At 45.0% G+C, this 15,218-nt stretch overlaps 1 protein-coding gene across 1 annotated transcript in view; it reads right to left on the bottom strand.

The window, feature by feature from the left end:
* Positions 1 to 15,002, bottom strand: part of AAE3 (AMP-dependent synthetase and ligase family protein) — a 42,799-nt gene extending 27,797 nt beyond the window's left edge. The window contains exon 1 of the mRNA XM_086523065.1: positions 14,601 to 15,002. Within this exon, the coding sequence (XP_086379191.1) occupies positions 14,601 to 14,807 (207 nt within the window). The 5' untranslated portion in view covers positions 14,808 to 15,002. The remainder of the gene's footprint in view (positions 1 to 14,600) is intronic.
* Between the last annotated feature and the right edge of the window lie 216 nt (positions 15,003 to 15,218).

Genomic DNA, 15,218 nt, shown 5'->3' with positions numbered 1-15,218 from the left:
CATACAGGTACAATCTAGCAGCCTGTATCCCTCTCCCCTTTGTTGTGTCTTGAAAGTACAAGTAAAGTGGGCGACAAATTAAATGGGTGAAGGCAAATAAGGTTTAAGTCTGAAATCTACCGCCCTTTTTAAAAGTACAGGCCGGTTTCATGGTTCCATCCCCAGGATTAAATCACTTTTTCCCATAGAAGTGAGCCTTGGTCAGGTTGGGCTTGAAGACACTGGGGATCATAGACCAGACACAGGGAATTGCAATTATGGCTGACAGACCAAATGATGTGACTGAAGAGGTTTCCTCTTCGCAGGGTCAACAGACACATGAAGTGGGTGAGTCTTCAAGACCACCACAGACGGATGATGATATATTCAGGACCCAGTTGGCTACTGCTGTGGCTATGTTCACACAAGTAATGCAGAACCCGAGGTTTTTAGCCTTTCTGCAACCTCCTCTTCCGTTTGAGCAAGTTGGGTCACTGGATCATATTCAAAAGCCTGTTAAGGCTCGAGCACAAGTGATTCATACTGCACAGTCAATGGAAACACATGTACACTTGACGGAGAACATGCAATCTCCACAACCTTTGCCTAAGGTGCAAGAACAGGTGGCTGAGATGCCAGTCTTTCAAGCTGTACCAGTTCAGCCAGCCACTTTTCAGCAGCCTATAGCTGGTTCTAATGGGCAGGGAAGCAACCTACAAGCTATGCAACAGGTCTTCCCACCACCTTCAGTACACCCTGGCTATTTTGGAGGTGGATCGGTATTCTAGAGCATGGCTGGTCATGCACCTGGAAATCAGTTTTACACGCCAGGAACAGGGTTCGGGGGTGCTCAAACCATGATGCCCAACCCTATGTATGGTGTCACGGGCATGCTACCAAGGTTTCAAAGCACTCAGGGCCAATTTGGGATGCCACAGGCAAATTCTGGTATGGCTGGAATTACAAATCAGCAGCCAAATATGGCATTTCCAGGTCAACTTAATTGCGGTCAGGGAACACAAATAAACCCTAACAGTGTTCCCATGTTTCAGTCACTTCCATATGACAATTTAACGCCGCTGGAGAGGCCAACTCCGTACAAAGAAGGTGGCAAAGGTGTGACATTCACGACCTTTACAGGGTTTGATGACAGGAAGAAGGCTCTCTCATTCCTCCAGCAGTTTGACAAGGCCTATGCAGGGGGAAACTTTACAGAGGCTTCAAAGGTCCGCAAGGCAGCCACTTTCTTGACAGGGAATGCGGGACAATGGTGGACAACTTTATTGCTTCAAGGGCAAGCTCCGTCCACATGGATTTACTTCAAGCAGATTTTTGCAGCAGCATGGTTATCTGATGACTTTGAAGCAGATGTCATGACAGAATGCCACCAGCTTAATGTTGCCACTTGCAAGAATCTGGATGACTACAATCGGAAGTTTTGGAAAGCTCTACTTCCAGTAACTTCCTATAGGTTTGTGCCATTGACAGAACAGATTGAAAAATACTGTTGCGGCCTACCCAAAGAATTGAGAAAGTACTGCACGAAGACCAAAGTCACTACTTTGACGCAGCTCATCGACGCAGCTCATCGAGGTAGCAAACACTGGCAATGGTTTGCTCAAGGGAGAAGATTGTGAATTCAATACTGGCGTCAAGGAAGGATCAGCCAAGAAAAATTCAACGAAGAAGCACGTTCCCAATGAGGTTCCTAAAGGGACTCGGGAGCCAGCCAATGCAGGGAAAGGCAAAGCTACGGCTGAATCAGAAAAGGGACCAGCGAAGAAATGGAAAAGACGTTTTCCTCGCAAGTCGGAAGAGCAAAAGAAGGTCCTGAGGTCAGAGAACAAATGTTTCATCTGTGAGCAGCCTGGCCACATTGCTTACAATTGTCCTACAAAGAAAAGGCCAGCTGATTCCGAAGACAAGGAGGACAAAAAAGGAAAGAAGCCCATGGCTGGTCTAGTGCCAGATATGGTGGGCGACAAGCCAAATTCAGATGCAAGTGAGCTTTGCAGAGCATGGGGAAAGGTCAGGGATCAAACAGTTCTTATCTTCTTTGATCCAGGTGCCAAAGCCAACTTCATTTCCCCAGAATTGGCTTCCAAGTTGGGAATCAGACCTGAAGAGATGGGGTATACAGCAAAGGCAGGTTTGGCATGTCCTGGCCATACAGAGGTTGTGACACCTATCATCGGAAAGTTGCGCCTGCATATCCAGTCTTATGTAGATGCTGAAGAATTGTACATCATGCCACTGGACGGATGTGATGTGTTGTTAGGAATTCCTTGGTTATTTCGTGTACAAGGAATCATGGATGCCTACAACAAAAAGATCATTGTACAGAGCAGGGGAAAGACTCACATTCTGGATGTAAAGCTTAAAGGGGAGTCTATTCCCACTGTATCAGCTTTTGCTATTACTTCTGTAATGAAAAAGCATCTTTCTGCGTATTTGGTTTTTGCACGTGAAGTGTCAGATTGTGATGAATCAAATTTATCTGTGCTAGATAAAGAAAGGTCAATGTTTTTACAACAGTATAGTGACTGTTTTTCCGATTCATTACCGTCTCAATTACCGCCAGAGAGACCCGAGGACCATGCGATACATTTGGTGCCAGGCAGTAGCCCACCGAATAAGCCTCCGTACAGGGTTAGTGCTGCTCAACAGAAAGAGATAATGGGCCAAGTACAGGAGCTGTTAGAAAAGGGGCTGATTCAGCCCAGTTCATCCCCATTCTGTTCTCCAGTGTTGTTGGTGCAGAAAAAGGATGGCTCATGGCGTATGTGCATCGACTACCGTGCACTGAACAAGAATACCATCAAGAATAGGTTCCCTATACCTAGAATTAATGATATTCTGGACAAATTAGAAGGAGCAGCTATGTTTAGCAGGATAGATCTAAAGAGTGGGTACCATTAGATCCGCATTGGATCAGAGGATGTGCACAAGACTGCTTTTAGAACGACGTTTGGCCTTTACGAATTTTTAGTGATGCCCTTTGGTCTCACAAATGCTCCTGCTACATTCAATAGGATGATGGACAGAATTTTCCGTCCACACCAGCAGTTTGTTGGTACATTCTTTGATGACATGATAGTCTACTCAAAGAATGAAGAGGAGCATAGGCATCACTTGGCCATTGTGTTCAAAGAGCTACGCAGTCATAGGTTGCTCATCAATGCAAAGAAAAGTGATTTTTTTCTGGAAGAGATCCACTTTCTGGGACACATTGTCTCAAAGGATGGTGTCAGAATGGATCCTGCAAAAGTTGAAGCGATCAAGTCATGGCCAGATTTGAAGACGGTGCACGATGTCCGAAGTTTCTTGGGACTATGCTCCTATTACAGAAGGTTTATCCAAAATTTTGCTGAGATTGCTTCACCTTTACATGCTCTTCAAAAGAAGGCAGTCACCTGTAAATGGACATAGAAAGAGATTTCAGCTTTTAATCTCTTCAAGGAAAAGATGACTTCAAATCCAGTCATTGTGTTGCCAGATCTTAGGAAGTCATTTGTGGTCCACTGTGATGCCTGTGGTAGTAGCATTGGTGCAGTGCTAATGCAAGATGGCAGGGTAGTAGCCTATGAGAGCAGAATTTTGCAAGGGCCAGAGATGACCATGCAGGTCTATGAGAAAGAGTTACTGGTTGTGATTCATGCGCTCTTAAGTTGGAAACACTACCTGCTAGGTGCAGATTTCGATGTCCAAACGGACCATCAGACCTTGCGATACTTCTGACACAGACAAAGTTATCTGAGAAGCATATGCGATGGGCAAATATCTTGTCCATGTTCCATTTTCAGATTGTGCATGTGGAAGGCAAGAAGAACGTTGTGGCTGATGCCTTGTCAAGGAAGCCACAAATTTCAGCTGTGTCAATTCCTTATCATCATGAACTTGATGATATGAGAGAACAGTATGCAAATGATGAAGATTTTGCAAGGGTCTTCGAGCAACTAATGGATCGACAACGTCATGAACACTATCTTCTCAAAGATGGGTTCATGATGATGCATGGCAGATTGTGTGTCACAAAGCCATTGCGACGCAAAGTTATGGAAGAGAGTCATGTCCCACCGTATGCAGGGCATCGTGGTATCGATGCTACAGTTAAGGCGGTTGAGACATTCTTCTATTGGCCTACATTGAGAAGAGATGTGGATGCCTTTGTGCGAGAATGCCGAATTTGCCAGAAGGTCGGTCCAGTTTGACAGGCAAAAGGCACCAGGGTTATTGCAACCACTACCTATTCCAGATAAACCATGGGAAAGTATTGCTATCGATTTTATCTTTGATCTTCCGAGAACGCAGACACGAAACGATGGTATTTGGACCATCATTTGGAGATTCAGCAAGCAGCCTCATTTTATTCCTGTCAGGAAGAAGATAAAGCCAGATCAGATGGCACGCTTGTTTATGAGCAATATTTTCAAGTATCATGGCATGCCACAGTCGATTGTTAGCGACCGTGATCCACGCATGACAAGTTTGTTCTGGAGAGGCTTGTTTGAGAATATGGGCACAACGCTCAAATTCTCTTCGTCATTTCATCCTCAAACAGATGGGTAGTCAGAAGACTATCCTAGATCTGTTGAAGTGTTATGTGTCAGAGCATTAAGGAAAGTGGGAGCAGTATTTTCCATTGGTGGAGTATGCATACAATAATACAATGCATTCATCAACTGGCAAGGCACCTTTTGAGATAGTTCAAGGTGGCAAGAAAGTTCCTCCCATACTGCATACAAAGAACAAGATAGTTGAAGCAGATAAGTATGTTCAGGACATGGATGAAATGTACAAGAAGGTCAAAGTGGCCTTGGAAAAGACTCAAGCAAAGCAAAAGAAAGCAACGATCGTCACCGTCGTGAAGTGGTATTTTCACTTGGTGATTGGGTGCTTCTACGCTTTGAAAAGGCAAGGTTAAAGAAGATGAAGGGCAAGGAAAGACTGTTTCCAAAGCTCATCATGCGTTACTATGGGCCTTTTCAAGTGTGCGACATAATCAATGATGTTGCATATAGGCTGAAATTGCCTGACAGTTGGAAGATTCACAATGCGTTTCATGTGAGTCTTCTCAGACCCTATGTGGGTGATGTGCCAGAAGATATGCCAGCTGAAGATCAGCCGGAAGTCGAGGAACTTGACGAGATCTTGGTCCCCGAAGAGATTTTGGCACACAAAGAAAGGAAAGTGAAAGGCAAGGTTGCTAGGCGTTACTTGGTAAAGTTCAGAAACTATCCACCAATGGATGCTAAGTGGATGGAAGAAGGTAAACTTGCAGAGTCACCAACTGTGTTATCACTTTACCTTGAAGCCTTCGATTTGCAACCTACCTTGACCCCTTGAGTTTCAAAGCTACATGGATTGTCAGTGTGACAATGGCTTCTGAAACAAATGATATACATGGTATTTAAAGTGAGCTCAAATGAAATACCTGTTACATGAATGTTAGAGCTGTACAGATTGTCAGTTTGGCAATTGCTCTTATGCAATGTCCAAAAGTACGGTTAGTGCTATAGAAGTGAGTATTTCTTGTCAATTTGTCAAGGATACAGTAATTGCTTCTATTAAAGGGTACATGTGTAACTACATTCTTAAACTGTCGGTTTGGGTATGCATGAAAGTGTTACTGGGCCCAACGTGTACTATAAGACAGTGGCAAAATGTATGGCTACCATTTTGTCATTGGAAAGTTAGTGACTCAAAGCAATGGCAGAGTGCGAAGCTACCACTATGTCATTGGGGCAGGGTTCACACGCAGGCAATACATGTGTCGACGAGGTGTTGAATACACCAGGGTTGACAATGAGCATGTATGTGTCGTACATGTGTCGACAGGTATTGAATACATCAGTGTTGACTGTGAGCATGTACGACATAGATGCAAACGAGGACGTTTGAGATTTCAAGAGGAGGGTAGGTCACCACCGTGTGACTACTATCTATCCTTTTTGTTGATTTCTTTCTTATTATTTATTTACTTTCACTTTTTGGAAACACCCCTCGGGAAATCTAACTGCCCTGCATTGCATAGCTAGTGTGGAACTGTCCAGACGGAGTCCAAGCTTGAGGGCAAGAGAGCACTAAGGTTGGACAAGGACTATGGTTAGCCAAAGTGGGGTCATTGACTAGCCAAAGTGGAATCCTTTGCTACATAGGCTACATTTCAGTTTTTGATGTGGCTACAGTGTACAAAGAGGGTCGGATGACCTAGAAAGATACAATGGCAGCATCTCCTAAAATTTAGGGAACTGCTATTTTGGGACCTGAAAATGTGTTTGCGTCATTACCTCCGGAATGACAAGGGGAACATTTTCTTACTCTGCCGTGAAGTCAACTAGGCAACCGGTTGGGAGATTTTTAGGCGGCAACCCCGAAACGGGAAAATGCTTGTAAATGTGCCAAGTGGCACATTCCGGTGCACTTTCCTCATGCAAGAGAAGGTAGCGCTGAATTTTAAGCTGGGAGAGGCTCATTTTCAGATTTTGTCACAGGATAAGAGCTATAGAGTGCTTGCTTTCCCTCCTATGTACAGTGCGGTGCCAGAGTGATGCCCTGCACGCTACGCACTGCCCTCTCTCCTCTATGGCAGTATGTTATGCCCCTCTAGTGGGCCTTTTATTTGACCAATGTACAGTTGTGTGGGTTCCTCATGCAAGAGAAGGTAGCGCTGAATTTTAAGCTGGGAGAGGCTCATTTTCAGATTTTGTCACAGGATAAGAGCTATAGAGTGCTTGCTTTCCCTCCTATGTACAGTGCGGTGCCAGAGTGATGCCCTGCACGCTACGCACTGCCCTCTCTCCTCTATGGCAGTATGTTATGCCCCTCTAGTGGGCCTTTTATTTGACCAATGTACAGTTGTGTGGGTTCATGCGCGATTGCCAAGGCAAGAGCCTCTTGCACAAGTACTGGATTAGCTAGCGGCTAATCCCCCGCAGGTACAGGTGAATTCGGAGAGGTTTCACACCGGAAATCTCGTCCGATTCAAAGGGCAAGTAGCCCTACAGGTGCGGGAGCTCGAGGACTTGCTACGGATGCGACCGGCACGCGAAACGGAGCCCGAAACAGTAAATTACAGCCTGCTGTGTATTTTTGCAGGTTTAGGGTTTTGGCCCTAAACGGTCCCTAATACCCCCAGGAGGTTCGGGGATGCGAGGGGACCGCTGTACAGGTGATCTGGCGCATTTTCGGGGCTGAAAACAGAGAATTCAGCGTGCTGCAGATTCTCGCCAGGTTTTGCAAAGTGCCCGTATGCGTCGGGAAAGTCATTCAATGCGTGGGAATACTGGCTGTGAAGGATCCTAGTACAGTTATCCTGCCGAAATCGGGCCGGAACAGTTGAAATTCAGCCAAGTTTGTGCGGGGCAGCTTGTAGGGAACCACAGCGTTTATTCCCTCTTTTAAACAATAAAGAAATACCGAAAGGGGCGCCTAAGTTAGGGGCCAATCTGGTGTCGGTCTACTCATACAGGTGCAATCTAGCAACCTATATCCCTCTCCCCTTTGTTGTGTCTTGAAAGTACAGGTAAAGTGGGCGACAAATAAAATGGGTGAAAGCAAATAAGGTTTAAGTCTGAAGTCTACCGCCCTTTTTGAGAGTACAGGCCGGTTTCAGTAAACTCTCTACCATAAAGAAAATGCTTCCAATGTTTAAGAGAGAGAATGACAAACAAAAGTTCTTTATCATAAACTGAATAATTATTTTCCGCACTATTGAGCTTCCGGCTAAGGAAAGCTATAGGACGACCATGCTGCTGAAGCACAGCGCCTATGGCGACATTGCTTGCATCCGTCCATACCTCAAAGGGATCATCCCAAGAGGCAAGGATAAGACATGGTGCTTCTGTCACCACAACCTTGAGAGCTGCAAAAGCCTCAATGGCTGCTTCGGGCAAGTCTACGCGCTGACGACGAGTCTTTACCCCTTTCAAAACATCAGCCATAGGTGCAGCAATGCGTGCAAAATTCTCTATGTGCGAACTATATGCTTAACATAAACCAAGAAAAGAACGCACATCATATGCAGTTTTGGGCAGATCCCAATTACGAACCTGTTCCACCTGCGCAGGATCTAGCTTGACGCCGTCTGCAAAAATGATATAACCCACATAAGTGACTTCATTAAGAAAAAATTCAGACTTCGTAGCTGCAATGTACAACTGACACTCATCCAACGGGTTAGTGCCCTTTCGACATCCCTTTCATGTTGTTGCCACGATGCAGAAAAAATTAGAATATCATCCAAAAAGATAAACACACATACACCGACCATCTCGCCGAAATGACCTACCATGAGACGATTAAATGTACCCACGGCACCTGTCAATCCAAAAGGCATAACAATATACTCCCATTGCCCTTGCTCGGTGCGAAAAGCGGTCTTAAAGATGTCGCCTTTGAATACCCGTACCTAATAGTATCCACTCTTGAGATCGACCTTGCTGAAAACCTTTGCTCCATTGAGCCTATCAAGGATATACTCAATGCGAGGCATCGGAAACTTGTTCTTGACGGTCATCTTGTTCAATGCCTTGTAATCAACACACAAACAAGAAGAACCAACCTTCTTGCGAACAAACAAAATAGGAGCAGCAAAAGGACTTACACTAGGACGTATGAATCCTCTAGCCACCAACTCCGTGAGTTGTCGCTCTAACTCTTCCTCTTGTATCTTGTTCAAACGGTAGGGAGCCTTACTGACAGGCTGTGTCCCCCTCCATAAGCTCGATGCGATGGTCCTCGGGCCGCTCGGGTGGGAGACGGGATGGAAGATCATCCTACAAAAAGAGAAGCTTAAACTTGGTAAACAAATCGGAATACTTAGTTGGAGCCTGAATGCTCTGGGAAACTGGAGCAGCATAGATGAATTCCGCTTGTGCTCCTCGTCGTAATTCACGCTTTACCTGCACATGAGAGATAAAAGGCAAAGAATGCATGCCCTCCTCAGCACGAATAATGCGGGGGGGAGTCAGTTTTGGCATTTAATGTGAGAGTGTTAGCCTCCCAATCAATGAGAGGGTTATGCTCACGAAACCATCTTATGTCCAAAAGCATATCACATCCTGAGAGAGGAGACACAAGAAATTTCCTACGGAAAGGAGCTTGTTCAACGGTAAACATCACATCAAGGCACTCTTTCGTGATGAGAGAGTCCATACCAGGAGCGAAGCTAGAAACCTCGAGAGGAGATTTCTGACTAACCTCTAGGCAGGCTCTCTCAACAAGAGAGGCACTAATCACATCATGCATATTGCCTGGATCAAACAATATGATAAAACGCTGACCCTTTACATGACCTTAACACTTCATGAGAGACTCATCAATGTGTGATTCAGAGACACGAGAAGATTCAGCTTGGTTCATTAAAGTGTTTCTAGTTGCTGTGGGTGCCTTTGGTTCCTTAGGTGGGGCTATCTTAGGACAAGCCTTCTTAATGTAACCGTTGATGTGACATTGATAACATCTACCTTCCTTAGCATAAATCAATTGTTCTTCAGCCGTGATGTATCTTCCTATAATTCCTTGTGCAGCTTTTTCATCTAGGGTTAGCTTAGGTTTTGCAGGTGCTTTAGCTTTACCATTAGATTCATTGGTAGAGTTCTTTTCCGAAGAATTAGAGGAAGATAGGCTAGAAGAGTTACCATTCTTACCGTTCTTACCATTCTGCGTGTTTTGTGAATTCTAAGGGGTTTCTTGAGAAGTCTTGTTTTCCTTAGGCTTCCCCTTGTTGTGCTTCATCCCTTGGGCGAGAGCAATCGCTACTGCCTTGTTGAGATCGATTGGATCAAGTACCTCCACATCATACTTGATATACTCGTCCAATCCATAAAGGAATGCCTCCTTGCGCTCCACATCCGATTTGCGTAATTGAGTGCCGAGCTGCAAAACACGATTAGAGAAAGACATAACCGGCATACCATTTTGCTTGAGAGCACGCCAATCGTCCTTCAATCGTGCGAGGTATTGAGGTGGCATAAACCGCGCCTTGAGCTTGTCTTGGAAATCAGCCCAACTAAAGGAAAGAGGCGTGAATTCGTCGGCTTCCTCTAGGTGCGCGGCTAACTGTGCCTCTTGCCATGCGTGGTACCAATTGATGGCATCACCGGCAAGGTACATAGCTGCCGTCAAAACCTTGCTATTCCCTGTCTTCTTAGTTGTCGTAAAATAAGCATTAAATTGATGCAACCAAGAATGAATAACCGCCGTCAAAACCTTGCTATTCCCTATCTTCTTAGTTGTCGTAAAATAAGCATTAAATTGATGCAACCAAGAATGAATAACCGTAGCATCCATCTTACCATCATACTTACTAAAAGTCAACTTCTCTGTGACTGGGTTGTTGGAGTCCACATCTCGGCTTGCGCCAATTGAGGAACTACCAACTTCTTTGGCTGGTTCGGACTTCGAGGCAAGAACTTGTCGAACCAATTCTTGAGTGCGGAGGTCCCTTTGAACCTCTCGATCGGCCTCGAAGGCCGCTCGTCTTGCTTCTGCTTCCAAGCGCATTTGCTCACGCTCACGCTCCATAGCCACTTTTCTGTCTGCTTTTCTTTCTTTGCGTTCATCGCGCTCGCGTTCTCTGTCCATGCGAGTCACTTCTTGTCGTGCCATCATGTCCAACATCGACTTGACCATCGCCTCCATAGGATTTGGTACAACTCGTGGCGTAGATGGAGAAGGGGGAGGGTCGGAAAAACCTCCTGGTGGGAAAAATTCTTCGTCGCCTCTCTCAAGCTCATCACCTGTATGTGAAGTATCCATGCCGCTTCGGGTAATGACCATGCACTATGATCTTTGGTACTTAAGTTCACGAGGAACTTGGGTTCTTGCGGGTCTTGGGTTCTTGGGTTCTTGAGGTCTTGAGGTTCTTGAAGTTCTTGGGGGTCTTCTTTTGCTTGCAATCTATGTTAGAGAAGGATCTTCTCTTCACCTGAGTTCTGCTCTTTCCCGCGGGCGCACCCCTTGGCGGTCTTGCGCTCACACCAAGGTTACTTTTTCCCACCTCACGTCGATTGGCCGGCTGCTAAGTGCATGGTCCGCTCTCAATGAGTGAAAAGAGACACAAGGGGAGGCTGGACAAGCCCTTCTTTCCTTGGATTCCTGTCACTCTTCAAAAACACGATTAGGAATCGACACGCCCAAGCGAACTTAGGTTCGTGCGACCGCAACAAGCAAAAAAAATTATTGTGGTTCTTTCCTTGAGTGATACAGAACACTGCCAAAGCTCTGATACCAATGTAAGGTGCAGCGGAATGAATGTTGTTCTTTCTCAAGATGAGTGCTCCATAATGTGCTCAAGGTTCCTTTCGTTCTTAGGGAAGGGAGAGCCTTCAGTTCTTAATGAGAGAGTGCAATGAGCACTAACAAAGTGAATGGACACTGTGCATGAGTGTATGAGACTGAGAGATAGAGAGAGAAGAGAATATGACACCAGAGACTGTAAAACCCTCCTCCGAAGGCCCCACTCTCGTTGGCGAGAGTGGTCTACTATTGATTGCACAAACCAGTACAGAGTGGATAAATGCAACTGATGCAAGTTTAGGCTAGGTTGATGTCGACGACGGGGATGATGAGACCGATCTAAGGGCTGAAAATGAGTGCCATTGTCCTGCTGTCCAAAAACGCCAGAGGCTGAAATCTGCTGCTGCTGAAAAACGCTGTTTTGCTGCCCATAAAAACGCTGATTTGCAGCCGTGAAAAGACTCCAAAAAAAACGCTGGTTTGGCTGATCTAGTATGGCTGAATCCTTGATGATTAGGTCGCTGATTTGCTGCTGTATACTGCTGAAATCGCTAGGCAAAGAGCGGTAACTGCCTGCTGAAAACGCTAGGTATTGTAGTCCTTTGGCGATGAAGTTCTGCTTATGGAAACGCTAGCAAAAAGGGGGGGGATTTGTGGCGATGGATCCCTACTGAAAACACTAGGTTGAGGTTGATGATGGCGATGAGCATCTGTTGAAAAACGCCAGCAAAGGGAAGGTCTTGCTTGAGAGGGAATCGCCCAAGGTTTGGTCTTGCTGAGAGAGAGGAGGAACCTGCTGCCGGTGGCCTGTGTTCTCCTTGCTCTTCTCCCAAATAGTGCTAGCCTTGGTTTGCTTATATATTATCTTGCCCTACTCAGTTCCCAACAAAAGTCACTTAAAATAATAAGTGAAAAATGTCAAAAATAGGGAAAATAGGCTAAATGCACTAGAAAATTCCCGTGAAGGATTCTAATGGATTCTGATAGGAATGCTTATGATCATGTTGTGTGCAACCAGAGGATATGCATCTACACTAAGTGCCTGGGCATGCACGGTCTGCAAACAGACTCTCAAAAGTGCCAAAACACTAGACTGACTGGACTAACGGAACCCTTGTTATGAAGTAGCTTGTCCACGGACACATAGGGTTGGATGTGTCACGTGACATTGAATTAGACGAGATTCCTCGTGGGAAATCTCTCTAAATTGTCTTGTACAAGCACCCAAGGCTTTCCCGAGACTCCCTTGGCATTACCTTGCAGTTTAGGTGTGAAACCCTAAACCTGCAAAAAAACACAACAGGTTGTATTTTCTATTTCGCATCATTTTGAGCGAAGCAAGCGCGTCTATGCGTGTCTCAGAAGCTCCAACGTGCAATGGGACAACTCCCCTGTAAATTGGACGAGTTTTCACACGAGAAAACTCTCCATTTTCGCATTCCTTCGTGATGGATCTGTGCATATCTGTAGGGGATTAGCTATTTCCGGTTCCTGTACAAAAGGCTCTTGCCTTGGCAAACGCGCATAAAACCCCCAAAACTATACATGGTCATCTGAGAAGCCCTACTAGTGGGGCATTACTATATGTGCAAAGGGGGGAGAGAGATGAGCAAGAGCAAATCATCGCGCTGCATGAGACAAGCTCTCTTGATAAATAAATTAAGAAATACCGATAGGGGCGCTCAACTTGAGGGCCAATACTCTCTAAAGAGGAACTCCGCCTATTCCGTCTCATCCACATGTGCAAAGTGTCATCTCAGTTCAGTGTCTATCTGATCTATTTTAGTGAAAGTTTGAATCATCGAACCGGCGGGTGGTTATACACTCTCTAGCATTTTGCACATTGGACCCTCTCACTTGCGTTTTCCAGTTTGCTGGCAGCATTTTCTCTCTCTCACACTTGTGATCTCTCTTCACCTCTCCCTGGCCTTCCTTGCAGCTCCTAAGTGTGCAGATAATGCAGGTGTGTGCTGCCCAGTGGGCTTCTCTAGTTCAGAGGCTGATTCGGTGGAGTTCTTTCAGTAGATCCAAGATCCAGTGGCTGCCCGTGTTGGTGAGGAAAATTGCTCACAGTTGCAGACTTGATCGCCATCCAATCGCTGCACCTTTGACAGTCTAACCCCAGCACAGAAATGCAAAAGGTGAAGATGCTCAATGCCCTGCTAATAGAAAGGGTAGATGACCTGAGGGTAGAGGCACAAAGCTCATGTCAGTCTCCATGAATTAGGAAAAGCTGCCAGAACTTGATTGTGGCCTTGGAAGCAAAACAAGAGATGCGAAGGGTGAAGATCTGTATTGCCTTGCTAATCTCGCCAATGAGTGTAGGGGTAGAAGCACAAAGCTCATTGTCTAGACTCTGACCAGAAAAACAGTATTCATGAATTACAAAAGCTGCAAGAACTTGATTTTTGCCTTTCTTTTTTGTTTCAAAAACAAGAGAGAATCTTGTGCCTATATTTACAGCAAGTGAACTTTAAGTCCACCAATCTCCAGAACATCAGAAAGCCCCAAGATCTCAAACAAGAATTCTCTTTCACAGCTCCAACATGTGTTCTCCACCTATGAGGTCCGCGCTCTTGCCAGCTATATTGTGGCTCTGATGCCACTAGAAGAGGGTGACAAGTACACAGCACTCAGACAAAGGGAAGAGGAGACCACACAAAAGAATGCGTGGAGCTCCCTGCAATACTCCCATGTTCGCTATATTGATCAAATAAAATAACCAAAGAATGGTTAGTGAAACTGTGTGTGAGGCAGCCTGTGCATACATCAGTTGCACACATGTTCCATAAATGCATGCATTTAATTAGTCCTCAAATGCTCAGGTTTCATACAAATAAGTCCTTGATGCGTATTATAAAAGGAAATTAAGCTTGTCCTGGCCACTTGCCCATGTAAAATACATATGTATTGCACGTATACAGACAGAGCATTCGCAGTTGCTTAGTCTATGTATCACAAAGACATGCAATCATACAAGTTTACAATCGTTCGGCACATTTTTGTTTTGAGTTGAAAGTTGATAGCATTGATCATTTCCTGATACGGCTTGCTGTTTATCTCACATAATTGAGGCTCAGCTTTGAGTCTCTTTAGAGGGTTTTATCCATCTTATATGCTAAAAATTAGGCAGTTCCACTAACCCCCTGACTACTCATACATATATTAACAGATAATAATCATAAATGGTAGTCTTGATTCTTTTCTTTTGAAAAGAAAGAAAATCGCCCTCAGTCCTTTGTCAGCACCAGACTTAAATTCCTACATGCTTTTAAAAGACAATCATTTCTCAACGTGACACGCAGAAACATGATCTCCGGAATTGAATTCCCAAGAAAAAAACAACCCAAAAATTAAATCCTTTCTTGATTCTAGCTGACCTCAATAGAGTTGGGAAAAGACAGAGCAACTACATCCCCAGGCTTGATCCCTGCACGCAAAAGCTGGGTGGCACCCTCATTCACCGCTGCATCAAGGTATGCATAGGTCAATTCCGGCCCACCTGAAGATAACAATGCCAAGTTGTCTGGACATTCTGCACACCGCCTTTGCAGCAGCCCAGTGAGTGTGATTATCTCTTCCCCCATCTCTCTCTGTGTCTTTGTGTGCCCTCTATTCTCTCGGTGCCCTGTATGTGTGAGTCTTCCTTAGGGCTCCGTGTCCTAGACCTTCTGCAACTCCTCGTAACTGTGGTGACCTCAGATCTCCATGTCCTAGTTACCCTCTCTGACGCTTTGGTGTGCAGGGCTCTCTGCCTGTGTTAATCCGGCCAATCTGGGAAAAATAAAACGTCTTTCAAAACATCTTTTTTTTTGGGAAAATTACAAAAACACCCCTCTAATTTGTGGAAATTCCCAAAATACCCCTCAAATTTCCAAAATTCCCAATTCACCCCCAGTATTTTGTCACAAATTCCCAAAATGCCCTTCAATTTTTCCAAAATTCCCAAAATACCCCTGGTCGTGAGATTAAATTTCTTGAAAGACATAAAAATTTGT

The sequence above is a fragment of the Adiantum capillus-veneris genome, chromosome 11 (assembly GCF_014529385.1).
Source record: "Adiantum capillus-veneris isolate H3 chromosome 11, ASM1452938v2, whole genome shotgun sequence".
NCBI lineage: Eukaryota > Viridiplantae > Streptophyta > Polypodiopsida > Polypodiales > Pteridaceae > Adiantum > Adiantum capillus-veneris.
Note: the sequence above shows the minus strand (reverse complement) of the source record. Positions and strands in the feature narration are given on the sequence as shown.